This window comes from Plectropomus leopardus, chromosome 21 (genome assembly GCF_026936395.1).
Source record: "Plectropomus leopardus strain MGB_pleo_1.0 chromosome 21, ASM2693639v1, whole genome shotgun sequence".
NCBI classification, from domain to species: domain Eukaryota; kingdom Metazoa; phylum Chordata; class Actinopteri; order Perciformes; family Serranidae; genus Plectropomus; species Plectropomus leopardus.
This window is the reverse complement of record NC_142196.1, coordinates 26376975-26402188: the sequence shown is the minus strand read 5'-3', so window position 1 is coordinate 26402188 and position 25214 is coordinate 26376975. Positions and strand designations below refer to the sequence as shown.

Sequence of the window (25214 nt, the reverse complement as noted above, 5' to 3'; positions counted from 1 at the left end):
GACCTTGAAAGAAAAACATATGATGATGATGATGTATTGTAAGCCTTTAATACCCCTATATAATATCTCTAAACTGAAAAAACAAAAATGTAAACAAAGTTTGTGATTTTTTTTTTTTTTTAAAAAAAGCAGGCTTTAAAAATAATAATATTTATCAATAAATAAATAAATAAATAAATTCACCAGGTAGTATTTGTTTTTGGTTTAAAAAAAAATACATTTAACATTAGGAAAAAAATGTATAATGTATATGATATATGCTTTCAATACCCCTGCACAATATCTCTAAACTGGGGGGAAAAAAAATATATAATAGGCCTATTTATTTATCAATGTATATCACTTTTAATGCTCATGTTAGCTGTATTAATTGTACAAGATCAAAAGTGTTTTCACAGCCCTAAAATATCACAAGAGGAATTAATTATCTCAAGACAAATAATGTCTAAAAGACCAAATTAAAAATAATCAGTAGATTAATTGAAAGGAAATCTCTTGTTTTGGCGAGTCATACTATATTTTTGCGATAGTAATCCTACCTGACACTGGTCCGTCGTCGGGGCGTGGCGGTGTTTATCTTGACCCTACCGAGTATCTTTGGTACGGTGACATCTCGCGAGAATTCCCGACGTCACGGGATAATGGCTGGAGATCGCGGATATTAGAAGGTACTTTTCTGCTTTTATTTACTTTGTGCTGCATTAAAAACAGTGCATTTGCGCCGGGAAAATATCGCAATTGACGACGCGTTTGCACGAGTCGTCGCTGAAAAAGGCGTTTCTAACATTTTCTGCCAACTTACGTCGACACCACCGGCACAAACCGTCGAACCTTCGAAATAAGAGCACAATGTTTTCCGCGCTTTTTACCACTACACAAACCGTTAGCGTTAGCATCGCGCTTTATCCGCTCTGCTTACACACCTAAACTCTGTAACAGCTCCCGAGGCGGCTTGTTCTGAACACAAAGTGTTAATAAACCTACACGAATCGATACGCCGCCGCCTGAAGTCATTTTAACGTATCTACGACACGGCTGTTAGCATTAGCATGAGCGTTAGGCCTGCTCAGGAAGCAGGCGCGAGCTTTTATTTTCCAAAACTGCTTTTCCATCTTACCTGTCAACGCTGCTGATTCAGAAAATTATAGCTGCTGATAAGTGTTTGTATAGATAATAACGCGTTTTTCCTACTCCCATTATGTCCCGTATTTTGTCTTCCAACACGTCTCAGTTTTCTGTTTTTTATTCTTAATTATCTCGGACACAAAAAGCTACAATTTAAAGAGGAGGAGAAGTTGGCACACCGCTGAGATTAAGTTAATATTTTTATTTATAAATGTATACAAATTGACATTGAAAAATAAATAGGGTAGAATTTGTAAAGAATAAATTCACAAAACGTTTTAAAATATATTTTTCAGACTCCAACAGCTAAAATAACATTAAAAAAAACAAGTTATGTATTTGCTGTATGTCCATAATACTCCTGCTCGATGTCTTTAAACTAAAAAATAACAAAAACGTAAACAGAAACTGTCATTTTATGAATAAAAACAGCATTTGCTAGAATGCATTAATGAATATATAATCTGACCATAATAATAATCACATGGATGAGGCTGAATTTGTCAAGAACAAAGTTGGGTTGATTTGTTTTTTTGTTTTTTTGTTAATTTTCAGAATCCAACAGCTGAAATAACATAAGAACCTGTAATAAAACATCTGATGTGTTTGCTGTGCGCCCTTAATACCCGTGCACAATGTCTCTAAACTGAAAGAACAAAAATGTAAATGTATTTGTGATTTTACAGATAAAGCAGGAAAAACAACATTTGCTAGAATGTATTAATGAATATAAATTTGGCCATAATAGTAATAATAATAAAATGAATCAAGTAGGATTTGTCAATAATAATATGACTAAAGTTGTTGTTTTTTGTTTTTGTTCTTGTTTTTTGGTTAATTTTCAGAATCTAAAATAACATTTGACCTTGAAAGAAAAACGTATGTATTTGTTGTATGCCTTTAATACCCCTGCATAATATCTCTAAACTGAATAAAAACATTTTGTATAATACTATATATATATATATATATATTTATTTATTAATCTAATACTGCAGCCGATACATATTTATATGGATAGTTAACATGTTTTTGTACTGCTATTATGTCCCATATTTTCTCTTCCTACACGTCTGAACCGTCTCTTTTTTTCATTTAATGATCTCGGACACAGAATTCTTCATTTTAAGAATCAAAGACGTGAAGAGGACAAACTTCTGACAGTAAGTTAATACTTTAATTAAAAATCTTTACAAATTATCTTTATATCAGTGCTTTTAGGCTAATTTGATCATTTTAATGTAATTTAAATATTTTATTTGTGTTTTCCAGCCCTGATTTTGGATTTTCAACAGGTTAGTGAGTAATACATTATATCATTTACAAGCGGTTTGCAGGTATTAAATAAATTAAATACTTGCTAAAAATTGCTATTTATGAGAGAGGAGGGATGCTGCAAAACAGAGATGGGATGTCAGATCATTTTTAAGCCGTGGGGACGGTCTTATTTTTTATTTTGGCTCAGGAGAGGGACATACATGCTGATTGGTGTGTTTTTAAAAAAAAAAAAGCACGGGGAAAAGGCAATGAGCATCTTGGTAAGAAATGTCCCTCAAATCGCAAGAAATTAATAAATTTAGAAAATTATTTTTTAAAAGATAGGGAAAATGTATATTTATAATAATCATAATTACATACTTACAATTATTTTACAGACATTTTTAAAATTTTAATTCACTTTTTCCAGTTCATTTCCTTTTTTTAACTTTGTTTTCTCCTTTATTGATTTTAATTTATTCTTTTTTCTTTGATTTATTTATTTTTAATTATTTTACTGATTTGTAGGTTCTCCTTGTACATTTTTATTTAAATTTTCCATTTATTTATTTCATTTTTTGTAATTTCTTTATTTGTTGCTCATTACCTTCTCCCCACATTGTTCTTTCCTAGATTATCTAAGCAAAATTATTATCCCTAACCATAAACAATGTCAGTTTTTCTTCCGTTTTTGTTACTGTAAAAGAGGTCTAAAACTTTTATACTGAGTCGCATTTTAAAAGTCTTAAATCTAACTTGTCTTACGTTGGTGGGAATGGGGTGACTGACTCACATTCAGTTTGTCGTCTGCTCAGTAAAATAAAATATATTTTCATTCGTCTTTGACACTGCAAGAGCAGCAGATAACTAATATTGGTAGTACACATGTATTCAGACTTAATGTGTTAAAATGATCACAAAATACAAAAAAAATCACTAAATGTCTCGTAGCAGCAATAATTAAAGATTGTGTTTGTCTTTTGAAACTGTCTGAGTGTGACCTGCTAAGTTTTATCAAAAAAAATGTTAAATATGTGATTTATTTGTGTTTTATTTGAGCTAATCGCTCCTTAAACTGAAGTATTAACATTTGAAGTCAGTGTGTGACAGCGCCCCCCTGAGGACAGGATCTCACAGAGAGGAATATAACTGTATTTACTGATCAGCTGCGTTAACGTTGACCGTCTCGTCCGTTGCTCAGCGGCAGCAGAGATGGCGAACGTCACCAACCACGGGAAGCTGCTGTTGCAGCGCTTACATCAGCAGCGGGAGATGGACTTCCTGTGTGACATCACCATCATGGTGAGAGACGTGGAGTTCAGAGCTCACCGCAACATCCTCGCTGCCTTCAGCAAGTACTTCTCCTCCCAGGCCGAGAAGGGTCAGGACGTGACGACCCTGGACCCCGAAAAGGTCAGCCGCTACGCTCTGGAGAAGCTTCTGGAGTTCATCTACACCGGACAGATGAACCTCAGCAGGTAAAACTGCAGCACAGATCGGATTAGAAATTAAGCGAAACTGTTTTGAACTTTGGTATCTCCTTGAAATCTGTGCAAACTGGCTTAATGTCTTTCAAAAACACGGGAGGTACCGAGCAACTTGACGAGAAAATTACCCAAAATTAGCAAGTAATCAGTAAAAATTACCTGAAAATCAGCACACACAAAAAAGAAAAGAAAATGGTCATCTGTCTATTTCTGTCAACAACAAAAAAAGTTAGAAAACATTCCTGAAATTCAGTGAAAAACAAGAATATATATCTCAATATCAAGTACTTAATAATACTAGAAATAATAATAATAATAAAAATGTTTTCAGGACATTTTCCGTATTTTTTATTACTATTATTACTAATAACTGTTAATTTTCAGAAGCCAAATTTTCAGTTCATTTTCTCAGCAGCTTTTTGTCTCTTTTTTTTAAATTTTGTGCCATTTTCTTGCCAAGCTGCTGATTGTCTTTCAGCTGGTTTTCAAAAGAAATCAAACCAGTTTGCTTGTTTTAAGTGTTTAGACGTTTTTGAAAAAGGCGTTTGAACGTAACACAATAATCATGTCGATCCGTATCAAAGGTAATCAATTCAAATTTTCGTCGTTTCAGCACCAGACAAGCAGCGGTGCGTCGAGCCGCCGTGTTCCTGGGAATATCCGAGGCCACCAAGTTCCTGGAGGAGTCGCCCCACTGGTCCGAGCTCAGCGAAACGTCCCAGTCGGAGCTGGACAAGGAAGCCGGCGCGTCTCCTCGGAGTCCGGCGTCCCCGGGCAGCCCCAGCTCACCTGTCCCTCTGTCCATCGCCTCCCTGGCGGGGGAGTGGCAGGAGGAGGGGGCGGCCGGCAAGGAGCAGGGCGACGAGGGCAAAGACGCCGACGTGGAAGAGAAAAGCGACGAGGAGTACACGCCGAGGAGCTTCGGAAGAGGACAGGGGAGGAAGAGGGGCAGGAGGCCCAAGAGTTTGGGTGGCGAGGTGGCGGAGGCGAGCAGCTCGGGTGACGGCACCCCCAAAACCCAGAGCTACAGGGGGAGGGGGAGAGGCAGAGGGAGAGGCCGGGGGAGAGGACGAGGGCGAGGACGAGGCGGATTCAAGAGTGAGGAAGTGTTTTGGGAAGATTCTGACGGCAGCGAGAAGGACTTCCTGGACAACTCCGACGAATGGAGTCCCTCTCAGGAGGACGAGTCTCCGGCCAAGAAACCACGCCTGAGCGGCGGAGAGGGACGGAGAGGGCGAGGCCGGCCGAGGGGGAGAGGCAGAGGGAGAGGCCGCGGGCGGGGCAGGAGGAAGACCTCGGAGGAGATACGGGAGGAGCTGGGCATCATGGCGACCGAATACGACGACTTGGGGATGGCGCTGGAGGCCGGCGAGCAGGATCCGTCGGAAATGGACGAGATGACGCTGTCGTGCTCCCAGTGCAACAAACTGTTCAAAGACGTGAGCAGCCTGCGCAGACACGAGAAGATCCACGAGGGGCTGAAGCCGTTTGTCTGCATCTTCTGCTCCAAAACCTTCAGACAGGCGACGCAGCTGAAAACACACCTGCGGATACACACAGGTGAGCGACCCGAGCAGACTGGCTCGATTTATTCCACAAAAACACGCAGAGAAGGCAATGAGCGACTTGAGAAGAAATTACCCCGAATATAGAAAAAAATTTAATTAAAATGTACAAGAAAATTACCTGAAATTTAGCCAAAAAAGAATAAATAAAAATCAAATAAAAATCTAAAGAATTGGAAAATAAAGAAAAAAAAAACAAGGAAACTGCTTAAAAATTATAATAACTGAAAAAACTTGTGAGACTTTTCTTGCCAAGCTGCCTGTTTCCTTTCCCCCATGCATTATTTATGTATTTGTTTTCTTTTATTTTATTTCATTTTTGTAGCTTTCCAGTAGTGTTCAAAATTCATATTTTGGTTGAAACCCGTATGTTTTACACCACAGAAGTGCATCAAAGTTGAAGTTAAAGTTCCTGAAACACGTTCAGATGTCAACAGGACGATCATAGTTTCAGAAGAAAAAAATACTCACGAAGGATCAGCGTGTTTTCTTGAACTTTCTTTCCGTCTCTCTGGCGTCTGCAGGCGAGAAGCCGTTTAACTGCTCCGACTGCGAGAAGTGTTTTGCTCAGAAGTGTCAGCTGGTCGCTCACCGCCGGATGCACCACGGAGAGGAGAAGCCTTACACCTGCGAGCGCTGCGGCTTCAAGTTCGCTACCTCGTCCAACTACAAGATCCACATCAGGTACGTGCACTGCGACGTGCACGGCAGCAGCTCCGTGTCAGAGCGCTGCTCCCGAGAGTCTCACCTGTAGTTGTTGTAGTTGCGGCAAAATAATCCGACACATCGCCACCTGTAAAACAACAGACGCCATTTATTACACAAACAAGATAAAACACGTGAACTGGTACAGATTTTGTAATGTTTGCACAGCTCGCTCCAGTTTTCAGTGATAAATATTAAAGTGTGTGTGTGTGTGTGTGTGTGTGTGTGTGTGTGTGTGTGCGCTCTCCACAGACTGCACAGCGGGGAGAAACCGTACGTGTGCGACATCTGCGGTCAGGCGTTCGCTCAGTCCAGCACGCTGACCTATCACAAGCGGCGACACACCGGAGAGAAGCCGTACCAGTGTGATCTGTGCGGCATGTCGTTCTCCGTCTCTTCGTCTCTCATCGCGCACGCACGAAAACACACAGGTGAGTGTGTGTGTGTGTGTGTGTGTGTGTGTGTGTGTGTGTGTGTGTGTGTGTGTGTGTGTGTCCCTCGTTTGTGAGTCTGAACTGCAGAAACTTTCTGGTTTCTTTCCAAACTGTTTGGACAGATCGAGGATTTCAGCAGCCAAAAGTTGTTGTCTTTTGGCTCGACCAGTTGTTTGACGCACACTCCTGAATATATTGGTGTGTGTGTGTGTGTGTGTTACAGGTGAGACTCCGTACAAATGTCCACAGACGAAATGTGACTCAAAGTTTGTGACGTCTTCCGAACTGAAGAAACACATGAGGCGACTTCACCCAGGTGAGTTTTCTGATCCAACGTCAGACTGATCAGAGGAGATGAGAGTCAGATTTAATGTGGCTCACGCTGTGTGTGTGTGTGTGTGTGTGTGTGTGTGTGTGTGTGTGTGTGTGTGTGTGTGTGTGTGCGTGCGCGCGCGTGTGCGCAGAGGGGAACACAGGTGTGCAGTGTCTGCTGTGTGGAAACAGGTTTGCCAACGTGAAGAACATGATCAAACACCAGGAGAAAGCTCACGCTGATGAAGTGCGGCAACACAAGGAGAGAGCCAGAGCAGGTGACTTTCAGACGCGGTTCAAAGTTAGACGCGTTTTTAAAGACGCTAAATTACTGCATGAATGTGTATTTTGGGTGCGATGCTTTTTGTCAGTCAGCATCATGAGTCAGATTTCTCTGTATGTCACAAAAGATTTAGTGTCAAAGCGAAATTCAAAAGTGCCAGTTTTATCGGACCATAACGATCCATCGATCCGGATGCTGATTCAGTGATCCGGTATCATCGATGCAAAGTGATCGCTCCATATCACCGTCTTTCGCCTTTATTTTGAAATTCTGTGTCACTGTCTGACAGCGACAGGTGGATAATAACTTAGCGGTGTGCAAATATTTAATTTATGAGATAATATAGGTCAACAGACCAATGTGTGTGTGTGTGTGTGTGTGTGTGTGTGTATAAAGAATACTGTTACAAGATTTGGGAAATGTGACATCAGCTGCTCTGTCTCAACAAAAATCAGCCGTGTAAGACACCTTAAAATCTCTGTAATGTCTGATAACTGTTTTTTCGGTGTGTGTGTGTGTGTGTGTGTGTGTGTGTGTGTGCGCGCGCAGTCGTCCTCCTGGCCTCCAGTCATCCCGTGGCTTTTGTCCAGAGCAAACTCACGGAGGAAAACAAAGGCCTGTCCTCCATCCCCGAAGGCGAGCCAACCAACCCTGAACCAGCCACCCCAAACCCCAAAGCCGCGGACCCGTCGGCGGTCGTCGCCTCTGAAGACGACGCCACCACCACCGCCGCCATCATGCAGGACTTCAAGGCCGAACCCGCTCACCCCGCCATCACCGCCACCGCCGCAACCAACGACCAGGTGACCTTTGACACCGACCAGGAGCAGACCATCAACTCGGACACCCTCCACGCTCTGGTGGAGCAGCTGAGGCCGCCGCCCTCCCCCGCCCAGAGCCTGGAGCAGATCGTCATCATCAGGACGGTGGACAACGGCGAGCACAACGCTCCTCAGCAGTGAGGCCGTGTCTCACGGTCACCTTCAGGCGTTTATCCGCGTAACACAGACTGTGACGGAGCATTTTAAACTTCTGAAAGTGCGCGTAGCATCGCCGCCGCAGAGAAACGCGCTCTCCGCTCTGCATTTCTTCTTCCGGTGTAAAAACAAACGTGGTCATCCATTTTGGCTCTGTGTGTCAAACTTCACCAGCGGCTTAAACTCCACCACTTTACCAAAAAAACTTGAATTTACCAACATTTTCGTGCGGCTGCAGTTCTGTCTGGACGAATAATCTCACGTAAAGAAACGACTCTGGCGTCTTTTAACAGAAACCGTAGTTTGTGGGAGCGGATGTGATTTTTTATGGCTGATGCTCCACCTTCAGTGGCGTGATGTTGGCTTCGTTCATGTAAACACAGCCCAGGTCTTTGTTTCACTGTAAAACTGTTTGTTGTTTTAAAGCAGCTGTTTTAGTGTTTGTGCTTCTAGGTTGAAAAAACGTTATATTTCCATCGACAACAAGTAGCTGTTTAATTTGTTTTTCTTTTTTTTTCTTTTTTAATTTTAAAAAAACATCTGTGTTACTTGTACAGAAACGTGAGTTACATATACGAGTTCACTGCTGTATAAAAACTGTACAACTGGACAATAAAATGAAAAACAAAAAGGGATCAGTGTGTTTGTTTCAGTGACTATGTTGAGAAATAAAAGATTACTGCAAATATAACAGATACATAACAATGTTTTTCCTCTAATAACATTTATTCCTCTATTTTTTTAGCACATCTTTTGAAACCAACTATTCTGAAATAATTTTGCACATTATTCGATTTAACACCTCTTATTTACTAAAAAAGCAAAAACATTTTTAACTACACCAGCAGAAGGAAAATAAGGTGTATTTACATGTTTAAAATCAATTATCAAACATTTAATTTGTATGATCTGTTCTAGTATGGCAGTAGCAATTTGTAAAAACTTTATTGCCAAAATTTTAAGTGCAATATACAAAAGTTGATAATATATTATTTTCCCTCATGTTATTATTATTATTTTTTAAATAAATTGTATTGGAAAAAATGAATTATTATTATATGTATAAATAATAACTTTTTTCTGCTGAACGTTTCTGTTTGTATTTACTATTTTTGTCCTTCGCGAGACGCCACCCTCCCCCGTCGCCATAGCAACTCAAACTCCGCAGAGACAACGATGTCGGGAGAAAATATTTCGCAGATTTACGCGGCTGTTTGCGCAGAACAGGAGATTAAAATAAATCCGCACATTTTGCAAGTGCTGGAGGGGACGACGGAAACGGAGTAAGTGGATAAAAGAAACCGGAAATTAATGAAATGTCACGTTTTTAAGCTAAAGTTGCTCTCAGGAGTCAGAGAGGAACTGAAGTACAATGAAATGAAATTATCCTCAGCAAAATACAAATATCTCAGAAAATTTAAACTTAAATTACAATATTGAGTTTTTTGCACTTAACCCTTTAACACCTGGATTAGTTCGTGCTGTAACGTTTGTAAGACGCATTTTACAATTTAGACATTTAAACCTCAGAAAACTGGTTTCCTTTTTTTCTTTTCAAAAACGTGAAAAACATTATGAGCAACTTGGCCAGAAATGTCCTGCAAACTGTAAAATAAATATATAAATAATGAAAATTATATTAATAATGATAAACAATAATACTAATATAATAATAATAATAATAATAATAATAATAAAGACCATATTTTTAATTCTTTAATTCTATATTTAAAATTATGTTTAAAAAAAAGTTCCATTTTTAAATCACTGTCTTTTTTGTCATTTTCCTTTTTCCATATTTTCAAGTGATTTTCTTATATGGTTTAATTTCTTGGTTCAAAAACATGGGAAAAAAATAATGACCAACTTGGCAAGAAATGTACGACAAATTATAAGAAACTGGTAAAAGGTGACTCAAAATGACTTTAATTTTTTTTAGAGGGGAGGATTATTAGGAAATGATAGAGAAAAAAATCTATGTTTTCATATTTAAAAAAAAAAATCCGTTTTTTAATTTAAAATTATATTACAAAAAAATGTTACTTTTTAATGTCATTTTCTTGTTTCTATTCATTTTTTTTCTACTTTTGTTTATTTCCGCTAATTTTCTTATAATATTTTTACCTTTTTTGCACATTTTTGGGCCATGTCTTGCTCATTGCAAACCAGTTTGCTCTGGTTTCTAGGGGTTAGAAAATAATTATAAAAATAATTTAGAAAATAAAACGATAGCAGCTGTTCATTAATTTTGGGTTTAGTGTTTTAGTCTGGGATTTAAGCTGTGCTTATCATGTCTGATCATCAAATCAGTTTTGAGACCCTGTCAAAAACGACATGATGCATCTCGAGGTTCGTCCTCCTATCGTACATTTCTATATTAAGTTTTTTTTGCTGTGTGTGTTTTGCAGGAACGTCACCTTGAATTTGGCAGGAAACGGCCCCCTGAGACGCGTCCAGCGACTTGATGACGAGGACGTTTTCGCTCTCTCGAAATGTCTGAAAAACAGCAAGAGTGTGACAGGTGAGCTGTCGGCTTTATGTGAACACCTGGGGACATTTTTTACATGTTTAAACTTGTTTTCTTCGTTCAGGTCTTGACGTCGGGTACAATAACATCACAGATGACGGGGCTGGACACCTTGCTGAGCTCTTACAGGTGAGCAGGAAATGTGGGGTGTTATTAACTGACGACATGGTAGATTTTATTAAATTGTTCGTCTCCCTGGACAGGTTGATGTTGGTTTAATTTCTTACATATTTAAATTTATGTTACACAATTATTATCATTTTTAAGCTCTTAGCTCATTTTCTTGTTTGAGTTTTTAATTTGCGACCCCCCCCTTTTTTTTTTTTTTTGCCAATTTTCAGGGTTTTTTTTCCAACTTTAATCTATTTATTTATTTTTACAAATTTCTTGCCATTTTTTATTTGTCATTTCTTCTAAAGTTACTCACTGTCTTATTCCCATGTTTTGTCAAAGAAATCCAAAATCATTCAGGTTTTAAAGGGTTACAACAATGTCCAGAGAACTATATTTCTGATTATTATCATTATAAATCTAAAATTATATTTACATAATCATCTTTTTTTTTTTTAAATTCAGGTAATTTCCCTTTTTTCTGTATTTTTCTTTTTTTCCTTCATGTTTTACTTTCCCGCTTTTTTGTTTGTTGGTTTTTCATTATGTCATGTTATTCATCATGTTTGTTTTTTATGCTAATTTTCAAATAATTTTCTTGTACTTTAAATTTTTTTATTTTACAAATCTTGTGCTAATTTTGAATTTTTTTTTAAAATTGCCTAAATTGAGCCAAAATGCCCAGATTTCAAAGGGTTTAACTGCTGATATTTCTGTTTATTTTATCATATTAATAATCTTTCATGCGTATAATCTCTGTGTTTTCACTGAGCAGGAGGACGGCTCCGCTCTGCGCTCTCTCAACTTGATGTTCAACAACATCCAGACAGACGGAGCTCAAACTCTCGCCAAGAGCCTGCAGGTTCATATCGATCTCTCCCTCTCTCTCTCTCACACTCACACTCACACACACACACACACACACACACATCTATTTAGGGACACCCTTTCTTCTTAGTTTGAATATATAATTGTAATAATTATGAATAAGGTTTTCTGGCGATTTTTTTCTTCCAATTTTCCCCTAAAAAAAAAAAATCAGATCTTTTTCTTGTGACCTTTTACTAATTTCTCGCCGTGTGTCGGACACACTCACAACGTTGCTCACTGCCTCTTCCCCACGTTTTCCACAGACATCAAACCAATTTGCTCAAAGTGTTTAACAGCTTGTAAAAGGCGTCTAAAAGCAGCACCAGAAAACTGACGTCGATCCAGGTTTCAGAGGGTTAAATGTCAGAAAGTGATGATCTGTGTGTGTGTGTGTGTGTGTGTGTGTGTGTGTGTGTGTGTGCGCAGTGTAACAGCACCTTGCTCTCCCTCAGCCTGTCAGGTAATAAGATGCAGAACAGAGGAGCCATGCACCTGGCCAGCATGCTGCAGGTCAACAACAGCCTGAGGGAGCTGGAGCTGGCTGACTGTGACCTGGTGAATATACACACACACACACACACACACACATTTTACTGTTTAGCCTGTAAAGCACTGGGGTGATAATTTGTAATTAAAGTAAGTAATCACGCACAACATGCAAATACATTTAAAAAATAAAAATATTAAATTGTGGTTGTGGACTCGGGTTGGTCCCTGCAGGCCACTCAGAGTGTGATCGCGTTCGCCATCGTGTTGAAAAGCAACAAGAGTCTTCGCTCTGTCGATATCAGCCGGCCGCTGCTCTTCAGCCTCCAGGTGACACACAGAGCATCTCTCTCTCACACACACACACACACACACACACACACACACACACACACACACACACACACGTGTAAAACACACTAAATCACATTTTACAGAAAGATGAGGTCAGCTGCAGGCATATATATAAACCAGCAGACAGGTGTTTGACTGTGTGTGTGTGTGTGTGTGTGTGTGTGTGTGTGTCAGGAGGAGTGGGCGGGGCACTTCTCTGAGGCGCTGGCGGTGAACAGCAGTCTGGTGGAGCTTCACCTGGGGAAGACGGGGATGACGGACGGCGGGATGCAGAGACTGACTGACGGCCTGTGGCTGAACCGCAGCCTGCGCTACCTGGACCTCCGCTGGTAGGAACAAAAACATCCTCTACGTTTTTTAATTTTTCTTTGAAACCAGCTTTGATTTTGAAAAAATAAAATAAAGACAATGAGAAAGAAATAAACAAAATGCAAAAAGAAAAAAAAATACTTTTCAATGTGAGAAAGAATTTTTTTATGGAAAAAATGTCCAGAAAGCTATATTTAGGACTATTATAATTATATATTTAGATTTATGTTACAGAATATATGAATTTATATATTTTTTGTTTTTATTTTTTAGCACTTTTTGCAGGTAATTTTCCTTTATTTTTCTTTTTACGGTCCTTTTTTTACTTTTTCTTTTTTTTTTTTTTTTTTTTTTACTTTTTCCTTGCTAAATTTCAGGTAATTTTCTAGCAACTTTTTTTTTTTGCTACTTTTTGGGTAATTTCTTTTTTAGTTGCTCTACTTCCCATGTTTTTGGAAGAAATCAAGCCATTTTTTTCTCAGGTTACAAAGGGAAATTCCTTTGTTTTGAAATTCATATTATACTCTGTCCTATTGTGTTGAAAAGCAACAAGACTGTTGCTTAAAAAAATGGGAGAAAATGTCCAAAAAGCTAGATTTATTATCTATTATTATTATATATTTGAAAGTTTTGTTACAGATAATATTAATTTGTGTTATTTGTTGTTTTTGTTCTAATTTTCAGGTAATTTTCTAGCAACTTTTTTTTCTTCTTTTTCCCTCATTTTTGGGTATAATCCATAATCTCACAATGTCACATGATTTCATCTCTGCTGTCTGCAGTAACCGTGTGACTCGTGACGGCGTGCGTCATCTCGCCGAGCTGCTGAAGCAGAACTCGACCCTGGAGGTCATCGATCTGTCGTCCAATCGGATTGAAGACGAAGGTGCCGTGTACCTGAGCGAGGCCGTCCGCTGTCCGGGCTGCGTCCTGAGAGAGTGAGTCCAACACACTGAGACAAACAGCGTCCCACAACGTTACGCGTATATTAAAGGGACATTACACCCTCGTATTAAAGACACGTTTTTATATAGTTTTAAAAAGTGTTGGACTTTGGGCTGCTTCCTGGTCCAGGGCAGTGCGGCTTTTTTTGTAACAAAATAATGAAAGAAAAATTATTATTATTATTATTTAACCATCATTAATAAGAGACAACACAATAAAGAAAAAACATAACTAAGAAAAAGGTAAAAAAAAAATTTTGGGGGAGGTGAACAAGAAAAAGATCATTTTTTTATCACTCATTTTAAAGATTTTTAGATATTTCAAAAAGATAAAACAAAGTGCAGAACCCTGTAGTTTTAGGAATTTATTTTGAAAAAAGAAAGCTAAGAAAAAAATGTCTAGAAACTATATTTCTACTTATTATAATTTTATATTTAAAGTTATTTTACAGAATTTTATTTTTTTTAACCATTATCAGGTAATTTTGTTGTACATTTTACTGATTTTAATTTTGGGTTTTTCATGCCCTCACCATGTGTTTTTGAAAGAGATCAATCCCATTTGCTTTGGTTTTTAAAGGGTTAATACTACTGAGAAAGTGGCAAAAAGCTGAAAACAAGAGTACAAAATAGTTCCAAAATGTTTGTTCAGTGATTATCTGATTATCAGCGTTTAATTGATCTTTCTGAAAGACAAACCTGCCGCGTCATTTTTTTAACGTCTTTTTAATTTTTTAATTATCATCATCTATAATCAGACTTAGAGGAGACGTCCAAACGCTGTCTGTGTGTCCCTGTGTCTCTCAGGCTGTCAGTCAGCAGTAACAGCATCAGGACCGAGGGTCTGCTCTCTCTGGCTCGAGCTTTGACCGTAAACACGACTCTGGACCACGTCTACATCTGGGGAAACCAGCTGGACCAGCCGGTCTGCCAGGTGACGTTTTTACACATCCTGTCCCCTTTCTGGACTCTGTCCTCTCCGGACCCAGGGCAAGAATGGACTTGTGCAGTACCTGTTGTGATCCACGTCTCCTATTTATACATCGATGATCGATTAATCGGTCGTTAAGAAATGAATTCACCCTGTGAAACTGATTAATTGTCGATGCAGGGCTCTCAAATGCAGAACGCTGCTGTAAACTTTGACTGAGGATAAAATGGATTTGGGTTCATCTGAAAAAAGCAAATTTTTTTCTGTTTCTTTTTCAGATTACAATTGATTGCTTAATCAATCTGTAATTTTACAAATTAATCGACTTTAAAAAATGCTTACAATTTGCAACCATAATATGTATTGTTAGTGTTTTTATTACGTATTTGAAAGCTTTACGGGTATTAATGTGAATAAAATGAGCTGTGCTTAGGCTCGTGTGTATTTGTGTATGTGAATAAATTTAGATTTTTTACATTTTAATTTTTGCTGCAGACTGGACGGCTCAGATGAGATTTTGTTGTTTAGCCTACAATGACAATAAAGGTCTATCGATCGATCGGTCGGTCTGTCGAACAGGAAAACTGTACTGAGCTTCTCTTCTCTCCTTCAGGCCTTCAGAGAGCTCATCGCCAGCGGCCGTCTTCCTCCGGAGCAAACGGACGTGAGCGCGTACGAGGTGGACGGTCAGGTGTTCCTCGCTCAGGTTTTCCACAGTTTGAGGAAACGTTATTACGACACAGAAACGTCCAAACAGACGGGCTGACGAACCGAACACGGCTGAAAAGGCAACGGGCAACTTGGAACAAAATTTGCCACAAATTGGAAAATATTAGTAAATTTAGAAAACTATTTTAAAAGGAATGTTCCTAAAAATTATATTTCTGATTATCAGTTATATATTTAAAATTATTTTACAGAATAATTATATTTTTAATTTTTTTCTGGTTATTTACCTTTTTTTTTTTTTTTTTTTTTTTTTTTTTTACTTAAAAAAAATATTCAGGTAATTTCCTTGTACTTTTTGGTTATTTCTTGCTGGGCCATTTCCTCTTAAGTTGCTCAGGTTTAACGTCACACATCCAAAAAGACTTTAAAATGCACACATGAATAAACACAACTAAACAATCCAGACAAGACGTCCTGAACTCTCTAACCTGTGGTGATGAAATGAGCCCTCTGAACAAAAAGTGTGACATTTTTTTAATTAAAGATGCATCCAAAATGTACATCCTTGTGTCTTATTTACATTCAAATGTTCAGTGCACAGATTTAAGGGTGTCGATGTAAAGTGCAGAGATGTGAGCTTGTAAAATAAACCCGCGCACGCATGTCTTAAAAACGAGTGAAATGTTGAAAAACTTTTTTAGTCTTTTTTTTTTTTTTGAAATGGCAGATTTTCATTAAAGTCTTTAAGCTCTAGAAGATTCACAAGATATTTTTTTAGTTTTTTTCCAGATTTTACAGACCTCTTTTATCTTGCTACATCCTGAATAAATCGGCTGATTAATGTTTTACAAAAATCTAGAAAATACATTTTTAAAAATCTGGTGATGTTTTGTCTTAAATCCTGGCGTCCGTCATTAATCTTTGTTTAATCTGATTTCAGATCAGCGTCTTCAGCGTGTTGAACTCTTCTACTCTTCAGGACGACTCTCCTCTGGACTCTCCTGATTGGTCGGCTTAAACGATGCCGCTGCGTCTGTATTCGGCGGATCCCACTCCAGCAGGACGCTCCTCTTCCTCAGACAGTGGTCCAGCTGCTTCCTGTCCCGAGAGCCGATCGTCCACCGCTGCACCGCCAGGCGAGTGAGCGCGGGAAGCCGGGGCAGAGCGCACAGCAGCGCCGGCAGCCAGGCCGAGCAGGGAGCGGAGGTCAAAGGTCGCAGGCTGAGGTCGACGTCCTCCAGAGAGCCCAGACCTCCCGCGGCGAAGAGGGCGGACCAGCCGTCATCGCCCGCCGAGCCGTTATAGGACAGATCCAAAACCCGCAGAGAGGACAGGCAGCCGCGTCTGCACACGGCCGCTGCACACGAGCCAAAGTCAGAGTACATTTACTCTACTACTGTACTTCAGTACTAATGTGAGGTACTTGTACTTTCACAGGAGTGTTTTCTTTCATGTCACTTTATATTTTTACTCCATTTCAGAAGGAAACATTGTACTGCTACTCCACAACATTTATCTGAACGCTTTAGTTGCTTTACTGATTAGGATTTCTTTCCTAAAAAAACATAACGTTGTTATAAACATGTTATAAATTTATTTACCAAACATTTTACACAAGAACAGATGTCACGATTAGTTGATTAATCAGTTGGTTGATTGACAGAAAATAAATTGCAACTACTTTTTCTTTTCTTTTTTTACTTTATAATTTCAAGTTTTGCAGTGTTTTTTTGTTCTTTTAATTTTGAGTTTTAAAAATAGAATTTTGAGGTTTTGGGAGTATTTTATTATTATATTTTTTTAAATTGTTGTAAATTAATTTTCTGTGAACTGACAACTACTTTGATAAAGTCATTCTGTTAAAAAACAATATATACTGTATATATTATATATATAAAAGAAAAAGTCTTACTGTATATAAAACTTATACACCCTTATAAAAAGCTTTTATTTACTTTAAATGCAATTAAATCTATTTTAAATGTATGTTTTGTTGTATTTTTGATAATAAAAAGTGCTTGTGAGCGTTATTGTGTGTGTGTGTGTGTGTGTGTGTGTGTGTGTGTGTGTGTGTGTGTGTGTGTGTGTGTGTGTGTTACCTAGGTGACGCAGGTCATCGGTGGTGAGCTCACAGCTGCTGAGGCGGAGCTCCAGCACGACCGCCGGCTGCAGAGCGTCGAGGAGCAGCGCCAAATGACCGCCGACCACTTTACACCAGGACACGTCCACACTGCGCAGGTACGGCAGGGCCAGAGCTGAAACACACACACACACACACACACACACACACACACACACACACAGATATACACACACACACACACACACACACACAGACACACACACACACACACACACAAACACATCAGTGAGGATGATGATGATCATAATAAGAATGAGAATATGAAAAATAACAATACTGATCAAAAAAACAAGTACTTTTACTTTTGATACTTTAATTACATTTTCTACTTACACCTCTGTACTTATACTAAAGTAAAACTATGAGTAATGCTTGTTATGTAGTATTTGTACATGGTGATAATGCCACTTTTACATAAGTAAACGATTTAAACATTTCTAACATCTGTGTCAGCAGTATCAGCAGTACTGGTAGTAGTTGTACTACAAGTTTCAGCAGTATCAGCAGTACTGGTAGTAGTTGTAGTACCAGCAGTATCAGCAGTACTGGTAGTAGTTGTAGTACCAGCAGTAGCAGTAGCAGTAGTAATAGTAGTAGTTGTGGTCCCAGTTTCAGAAGCATCAGCAGTACTGGTAGCAGTTGTAGTACCAGCTGGTAGCAGTTGTAGTACTGGCAGTATGTGTAGTATTTTGTGCGTACCCAGAGCAGTGAGGGAGTCCTGGTTCAGGCTGCAGCTGTTGAGCGGCAGACGCCTCATGTGTGTCAGACGGAGCGCCGACACCAGCGGGTGGACCACGCCTCCTGCCTCCTTATTGGACGACACGTCGAGCTCCGTCAGTGATGTCAGAGCGGGAAGCACCTGGACTGGAGACGAGTCACATGACTGATGACCTCACAGCACTGTCATTGTTTCTACACACACACACACACACACACACACACACACAGACTCACTCAGGGCCTCCAGGTCGGCGTGTGTGAGGCAGCAGAGGTGGAGGTCGAGGCTCTCCAGGTGTGTGAGGTGAGCCAGGTGGAGGGCGAGGAGGTCCAGTCCTCCACACAGACTTTTGTTACAGGACAGGTCCAACTCTCGCAGCGAGGGGAGGCAGCGGAGCGAACCACCTGCAGGACGGGGACAGGAGACGCAGCACAAGAATCCTTTATTTTTTTTAACCAGACAAAATCAAATATTAATGTATTAATGTATGAAAATCTCCAATAATAAGATGTTAGTTTTAAAATAAAATTTTAAAAAATTAATCAAATTTATTTACCGTTATTTATCAGTAAATAAATAATCTTAATGTTCTTATTAATCTTAACGAATTTGGAGCGACCAATTCACAATTCCTAAAACATGATTATTAGTAAACATGCTGCAAATTTACAAAACAAAAAAGATAAATTAAAGATATATAAAAATAAATTAATTTCATGCTCATCTCAAAAAAATAAAGAATACTGGTTAATATTTTGCAAATAGGTAAAATAATAATCAAATTAAATTAATAAATAAAATAAAATAAATTTAAAAAGAATTTTATTATTTATTAATTATTATTATTATTTATTATTTTGGCAGTTTTCAACCTCTTTTTAAATGACAGAGTAGGAAGAATAAGAGGCGTAAGATGTTTTTTTAGGTCGACAGCAGGAATTTTGGGAAACAGCTGTAAAAAAAACTGTATGAATTTTTTTTCCCTCAAAAACTTAAAGAACAGATTTAAATAAATAAATAAAGTTTAGCTTAAAACTGAAAATGGCGAGAAATCGGTTTAAGTATAAATTAGTGAGGCGAAAATGGATAAAACATAAAAAAACAGTCTCGGAAAAACATTATTTCAGTCTGTTTTCAAAAGAAACAGTCGGGAGAGAAAAGGGTTAAAGAGAACTATAAAGAGCAGCAACATCTTTATTATTTTACCAAACCGTCTGTCACGTCCAACAGAAAACAGCGTGACTCTTACCGAGAGCGTCGAGGTCGTCTGCCGTCAGACCGCAGGCCTGAAGGCGAAGCGCGGCGAGGGACGAGGCGTGAGACAGAGAGGAGGCCAGCTCTCTGAAACCGCCGCCATCCACGTCCTGCGTGAGCTGAGGATTACAGGAGACGTCCAGCACGCAGAGTCTGGGGAGAGCACACACCATTCCTCCTGACACACACACACACACACACACACACACACACACAGACACAGACACAGAGACACAGAGACACACACACACACACACACACACACAGAGACACAGAGACACACACACACACACACACACACACACACACACACACACACACACACACACACACACACACACACACACACACACACACACACACACACACACACACACACAGACACAGACACACAGACACAGACACAGACACAGAGACACAGAGACACACACACACACACACACACACACACACACACACACAGAGACACAGAGACACACACACACACAGACACAGACACAGACACAGACACACACACACACACACACACACACACACACACACACACACACACACACACACACACACACACACACACACACACACACACACACAGACACACACACACACACACACGTTAAAATCAACAGTCAGAGTGGAGGATGTGTCATTTAAGCATGCATTATAGGTGTTGCATTGTGGGAAATGTAGGAAATGTGAAATAACAGTAGATGAGGAAGGCTGCCGCTGCGTGCACGTGATGTCAGAAGGTCGTAGTTTCTGATTCGTGAGATATCGTTCTTCAGACTTTGTGTTCACGAGCTTTGAGATTTAAAATGTGAACAACATGAAGCTACAGAGAAGATTTTATTTAAATGAGCGTTTAAACAAGAGGCTGACAGCTGTTTTAAGTTTATTTACATTTTTAGATCATCATTTTCAATTTTATATATATTTTAAATTGAATCTGGATCTCTCTGCAAGGACAGCAGTTTACATTAAAACCATATTACACTGTGCATGTGATCAAAAAACTTTCTTCCCATTGACCAAACATTGACTTTTGCTGTCATGTTTATGCATTTACGAGTCAAGCCGGCGATTCGCGTTATAAAATAACGTTGTTGTTAATGTTAGTATACTGGCCTGGCTGCTTTATGGTTAAAAGTTTGTTTGCTTGCTGCAGCTAATAGATGCAGATACTAAAATGTGTAACTACGAAAAGTAATTAAGAGCTACGAGGAACTTAATACAATTGTTGACAGTTTTTAAGCTTCCTGTCATTTCTGCTGCCCTGAAACGTCACAACCCGAAAACTCAATTTCCCACTCATATTTCCGACTGTGGAGGGCCGTTCACGCGCTCAGAACACGTAAAAATGGTAAATACGATATTTCTGAGATAGATCAGATTAACCTTTTCATCCTTCTTAAAGTATAAATGTGTTAAAGCGCGTACCGAGAGCGGCAGCATCAGCCGCAGTGAGCCTGCAGGCCACCAGGTGGAGCTCCCTCAGCGGTAGGCGACCATTACCCAGCAGGCCTTGCAAAGCGCCGCCCCCGACGCCACTGTTCCACGATAAATCGAGGATCTCCAAGAGAGGAATGCAGCCGAGAGCTTCACCTGCACAATAAAAAAAAATGACTTTGAAATATTTCCCCACTGAAGCCTCATTAATCATCACCTTCACAATAAATGTATCAACCCTCATTTCACAAACGTTTTATTCATTCAACCAAACCTCTAAAACCTAAAAGGTATTAAGTTTAATGTCAGAAAAAGCATTTTCTAACTGATCATCACATGAAAACACATCTCTGCACGCTCCTTTCAGACTTACTTTTCAGATTTGAATCTTCTCTCACACTCAAACATTAATGCAGCAGTTTGGCCGATATGTTTCAACAGTGCATCAGGAGAGCCGCTGTTTTCGTTTTTTATGAAATGGCAAATTTATCTTTTATAACAGTATGTTGGGGTTCTTGTTTATGTACATTTTCATATATTTTAATTTTTGAAAAAATCAATAAATAAAAAAAGCGTAAGCAAACTTATCAAACATAATATTAAAAATATATATATAAAAAATTAAAATATGTTTAATCAAATTACGCTTTAATTTTAGTTGGGTTTTTTTTGCAGTAACACTGAAGACACAGGTCTTAGTAAAGATCTTGCATATTTCTGCATCTTTGCTACCACAAAACTGTACAGAAATTGTATTTTTAATTTTTTTGTCTTTTTCTTCTATTTTATATTTGTGTCTATGGATTTTCTGCAATACTTCTATTGCTTATTTGTTGAATGACCCACCCAGAGCAGCGACGTCGTCGGCGTTGAGCCTGCAGCTGCAGAGCCTCAGCGCTCTCGTCCCGCCCACCTGCTGCAGGTGAGAGGTCAGCGCTCGCAGACATCCACCAATCAGCTCGTTCCAGGAGACGTCCACCTCCTCCAGCTGAGGGAGGAACTGGAGCAGCGTCGCTGAGGACAGAGGAAGACGAGTTGGAGGGCAGATAGAGAACCTGCTCATGTATTCAGTATTTAACCCTTACAGACTGTTTGGCGCATTTTCTCATTCTTCGTTTTTCTGATCATTTTGGCTGCGTTCATGCATTTGGCAAACATTTTGGCAAGCTTATATATTTTTATTTAATCAGTGAATTTGCAGCTCAGCTCCTACAATAAGTCTAAAATACACGGTGGAAACTAAATAGTTAAATTCAGACTGTTCAGGTCAAAAAATGCTCTGTTTTTGATCCCCACCGAGCTCCAGCAGGTCAGTGGCGGTGAGGTCGCAGTGAGCCAGGCTCAGGCTCCTGCTGTCGGCTTTCTTCCCCAAACGCTGCAGGAAAACGCTCAGTCGCCCCCAGCCAACGTCTCGCTCGCTCTCTGCTGACTCAGCAACGCCTCGAACACAAAACACACACACATTACACGTTACATGTAACACGTTACACGCCTCTTTCACCTTTCTCTGCACCTCTGTGACGTCTTCCTCTTCTCTGTGGTTCTGCATTAATTTTCAGACACATGGCACATTTTATATGTGCATCATTTCAAAATTCGGGGAGGGGGGCACATGTGCGGCATGGTTTGGGGTCCTCCACAAAAAATGAGCGTCAAACACTCAGTTTCCTGCATTCTGGGGAATTTTTATGCATCAACTTGCAGAGGTCAGACCAAGTCATTACTGTGTCCAAAGCACTTCCCGAGTCCTAAACTTTGAGTTTCGAGTCCTAAACAAGTCGTAATGCCATTGTTCATTAAAAAAATATTATTATTAATAATAATAGTAGTAGTTGTTGTTGTTATTATTATGAGGGTTTTTTTTTTTAATTTGTATATATTCATTAAAACAAGTGCAACTAAAATCAGAAGACAGTAGAGCTGACATTGCACTTTGCATGAAATAATGTTAACCCTTTGAAACGAGCAAATTTGGATTTCTTACAGAAGGAGAAGGCAGTTCTCAAATCAACAAAACATTAGCAAAAAATTATTAAATTTTTTTTTGAAAAAGTGCAAGAAAACTAACTGAAAATAGCCTTACCCCCCACAAAAAAGTTTTTTTTCTATATATTTTATTATGTAACACAATTTTAAAGTTTTCTGGATATTTTCCCTATTTTTATTTTTTTGAATAATCCTCCCCTCTTTTTTAAACTAATGATTTAAGTAATTCTCTCGTCACATTTTACTTATTTTTTGAAGTTTGTGCTGTATTTTTTGTTGCTCATTGTCTTTTTCCCCTCCACGTTTTATTTTACGAAAGCTGTCTGAACTGAAACTGATGTCAGTCAATTAAAATGAATTTATTTGTGGCTCACTTTTTGGAATAAGATACTTTTTCATGTGAAGGCTGTGAGGAAAATATCAAATACTTCACTTCAAAGTGAAGTCCTGAATGGTCGCTGTTAAAAGTCTTTTGTGATTTTGTCGAGTCTGAAGTCACCAAATTAGTGAAATGAGTCCAAACATCAGCCAGTTTGTGATTTTCCGCAGCAGTTTATGGTGTTAAACGTGTTACATTTTGTCAGAATAAATGTCTTCTGCTGCTTTAATGTTTTTCGGGTCTCTGCTCACCTGGACTCTGTCCTCTCTCCTCCGCCTCTGCGTCCTCAGGGATCCCCGCCCGCTCCCGGGACAGGAAGCGGCCCAGCGGCTTCCTGTCCGCGGCCGTGCGCTTCCTGCGGATCTGGTTCATGATGAGGTCGAGGGGGGAGCGCCTCAGTGTGGCGCCGTCCCGCCCCCGCTGAGCATCTGACCAAAGAGGCAGAAAACAAGAGTCTCACCAGCTCCTCCTTTAACCCTTTGAAACCTCAGAAAATCAGCTTGATTTCCAAAAATAAGGGAAGAAAGCAATGAATAACGTAAAAAGAAATTTTAAAAAATTACTTCCATTTTTGTTTTAAAGGGAAGTTAAAAAAAAAGGATGTGACATTTTTTAAAAAATGCTTTAAAAGTATAATAATAATAATTCTGATTATTAGAAACACAGTTGTCTGGAGATTTTCCCTGAGCCTCAGCTTTTCATGCTGCATTCAGACGCCTGTCACGAGCATTTAAACCTCTAAAACCCCCCCAAAAATTATTTTTGACTTCTTACAAAAACACAGGAAAAAACATAACGAGCAACTTGGATAGAAAAAAAAACCAAACACACACAAAAAAAAGGTAAAAAGTGACAAGGACGTGATCTGAAAACTGGCTGGTGGGATTTTTCAATATGATCAAAAAGATGAGGGCAAAATTTCCAAAAATGTGTATTATTTGTAATTATCTTAATTATATATTTAAAATTATCTCAGAAAAAAATATGCTAAATTTTGAACGTGCCTTCTTGGTGTCATTTTTTAAATTAAATGATTTATTTTTGCTTATTTTCGAGTGAGTTTTGTGTAATTTTTCACCATTTTAGTAATGCTGCTGATAGTCAGCCTCACCTGAGGAGTAATGCTGCTGATAGTCAGCCTCACCTGAGGAGTAATGCTGCTGATAATCAGCCTCACCTGAGGAGTAATGCTGCTGATAGTCAGCCTCACCTGAGGAGTAATGCTGCTGATAGTCAGCCTCACCTGTCCTGTCAGCTGTCAGAAGTCATGTTGTTAAAGTATAAAGCTGCATAAAATGGAGACACTCGAGTACGAGTACCTGAAATTTGCGCAGTACTTGCAGTAAATGTACTTCTTGAGACTGCAGCGCAGTATAAACAGCGTGTGAACCTCAGAGACAGAAATCCGCGGCTCGTGGTTTCTGTCTTTCACTGTCATTAAATCTGTGCGCCAGAGTTTGGTTTCCTCTGTGTGAACAGCACATCTCATCTCACCTGCACACTCCATGTTTGAGCCGCTGAGCCAAAACTCAAAGCAAAAATCGATGAAAACAGAGTAAAAAAGAGAAGAGGAACTGTTTCATCGGCCGGTCCAGGTGAGATAAAACAGGTGAAACCAGAGACCCGCACTTCTTTTTCCCCTCGAGCAGCTCTCGCGCTGTTGTCACCTAAATGACGTCACGTCCCGTGCTCGTCAGGTGGATCATCCCGGAAGTGCGACAACACCTTCAGTAAACTTTGGCATCCATGAAAACAAAAAAAAAAAAAACCAAAAAAAAAAAGAGTTTGGTCTACAAATGTGGACCAAATAAAAAAAATTAAATCAAATTAAATACCTTGGAAATAATATTTTAAAAATCTTGGCCAAGTATTTTACTCACTAAATGTCATTTACTCAAAACCTTAATTATTGCTTTTCTAAATGAGACAAAACTATTTAAAA

At 39.1% G+C, this 25214-nt stretch overlaps 3 protein-coding genes and 1 long non-coding RNA gene across 7 annotated transcripts; 2 read left to right on the top strand and 2 right to left on the bottom strand.

Annotated features, from left to right (window-relative positions):
- The first annotated feature begins 591 nt into the window (after nucleotides 1-591).
- mynn (myoneurin) lies at nucleotides 592-8780 on the top strand. 3 transcript variants are annotated; one of them, XM_042510795.2, is made up of 10 exons: nucleotides 592-668; nucleotides 2240-2288; nucleotides 2398-2420; nucleotides 3584-3860; nucleotides 4483-5429; nucleotides 5959-6118; nucleotides 6392-6570; nucleotides 6797-6889; nucleotides 7038-7163; nucleotides 7718-8780. In XM_042510795.2, exons 4-10 carry the CDS (start codon nucleotides 3595-3597, stop codon nucleotides 8128-8130), a joined length of 2184 nt encoding a protein of 727 aa, XP_042366729.1. In that variant the 5' UTR covers nucleotides 592-668; nucleotides 2240-2288; nucleotides 2398-2420; nucleotides 3584-3594; the 3' UTR covers nucleotides 8131-8780. The 3 variants fall into 3 exon arrangements, with proteins under 3 accessions (XP_042366729.1, XP_042366730.1, XP_087927976.1); XM_042510796.2 differs by lacking the exon at nucleotides 592-668 and adding an exon at nucleotides 690-1316; XM_088071850.1 differs by lacking the exon at nucleotides 592-668 and adding an exon at nucleotides 1987-2004.
- On the bottom strand, nucleotides 6082-12228 carry LOC148186098 (uncharacterized). Its single transcript, XR_015775335.1, has 3 exons — nucleotides 12091-12228; nucleotides 10563-10641; nucleotides 6082-6227 (listed from the first exon to the last, which is right to left on the bottom strand). It is a non-coding gene; the product is annotated as an uncharacterized LOC148186098 (long non-coding RNA).
- Nucleotides 9123-16085, top strand: lrrc34 (leucine rich repeat containing 34). The gene is made up of 10 exons (XM_088071853.1): nucleotides 9123-9428; nucleotides 10554-10666; nucleotides 10737-10801; nucleotides 11559-11645; nucleotides 12080-12208; nucleotides 12374-12469; nucleotides 12668-12822; nucleotides 13585-13740; nucleotides 14554-14680; nucleotides 15291-16085. The coding sequence occupies exons 1-10, from the start codon at nucleotides 9322-9324 to the stop codon at nucleotides 15441-15443; spliced, it is 1188 nt and encodes a 395-aa protein (XP_087927979.1). The 5' UTR covers nucleotides 9123-9321; the 3' UTR covers nucleotides 15444-16085.
- Nucleotides 14035-24965, bottom strand: lrrc31 (leucine rich repeat containing 31). 2 transcript variants are annotated; one of them, XM_088071852.1, is made up of 10 exons: nucleotides 24767-24965; nucleotides 23524-23700; nucleotides 22204-22347; nucleotides 21754-21921; nucleotides 20899-21063; nucleotides 19457-19639; nucleotides 18444-18611; nucleotides 18189-18353; nucleotides 17446-17601; nucleotides 14035-14778 (listed from the first exon to the last, which is right to left on the bottom strand). In XM_088071852.1, exons 1-10 carry the CDS (start codon nucleotides 24777-24779, stop codon nucleotides 14690-14692), a joined length of 1428 nt encoding a protein of 475 aa, XP_087927978.1. In that variant the 5' UTR covers nucleotides 24780-24965; the 3' UTR covers nucleotides 14035-14689. The 2 variants fall into 2 exon arrangements, with proteins under 2 accessions (XP_087927978.1, XP_087927977.1); XM_088071851.1 differs by lacking the exon at nucleotides 14035-14778 and adding an exon at nucleotides 15864-16703 and having other exon boundaries at nucleotides 24767-24962.
- Nucleotides 24966-25214: the final 249 nt, after the last annotated feature.

What these genes read in the sequence shown, in the direction of transcription:
- lrrc31 (XM_088071851.1), bottom strand. An exon ending in GGCTGATGCTGCCGCTCTCG is followed by an intron (nt 19,640 to 20,898) that starts GTACGCGCTTTA and finishes TGTGTGTGTCAG; the next exon opens with GAGGAATGGTGTGTGCTCTC. An exon ending in CGATGACCTGCGTCACCTAG is followed by an intron (nt 16,704 to 17,445) that starts GTAACACACACA and finishes GCTCGTGTGCAG; the next exon opens with CGGCCGTGTGCAGACGCGGC.
- lrrc34 (XM_088071853.1), top strand. Translation starts at nt 9,322, where the DNA reads ATGTCGGGAGAAAATATTTCGCAGATTTACGCGGCTGTTTGCGCAGAA. An exon ending in CTCTCGCCAAGAGCCTGCAG is followed by an intron (nt 11,646 to 12,079) that starts GTTCATATCGAT and finishes GTGTGTGCGCAG; the next exon opens with TGTAACAGCACCTTGCTCTC. An exon ending in TGGACCAGCCGGTCTGCCAG is followed by an intron (nt 14,681 to 15,290) that starts GTGACGTTTTTA and finishes TCTCTCCTTCAG; the next exon opens with GCCTTCAGAGAGCTCATCGC.
- mynn (XM_042510795.2), top strand. Translation starts at nt 3,595, where the DNA reads ATGGCGAACGTCACCAACCACGGGAAGCTGCTGTTGCAGCGCTTACAT. An exon ending in GGACAGATGAACCTCAGCAG is followed by an intron (nt 3,861 to 4,482) that starts GTAAAACTGCAG and finishes TCGTCGTTTCAG; the next exon opens with CACCAGACAAGCAGCGGTGC. An exon ending in AACTACAAGATCCACATCAG is followed by an intron (nt 6,119 to 6,391) that starts GTACGTGCACTG and finishes CGCTCTCCACAG; the next exon opens with ACTGCACAGCGGGGAGAAAC.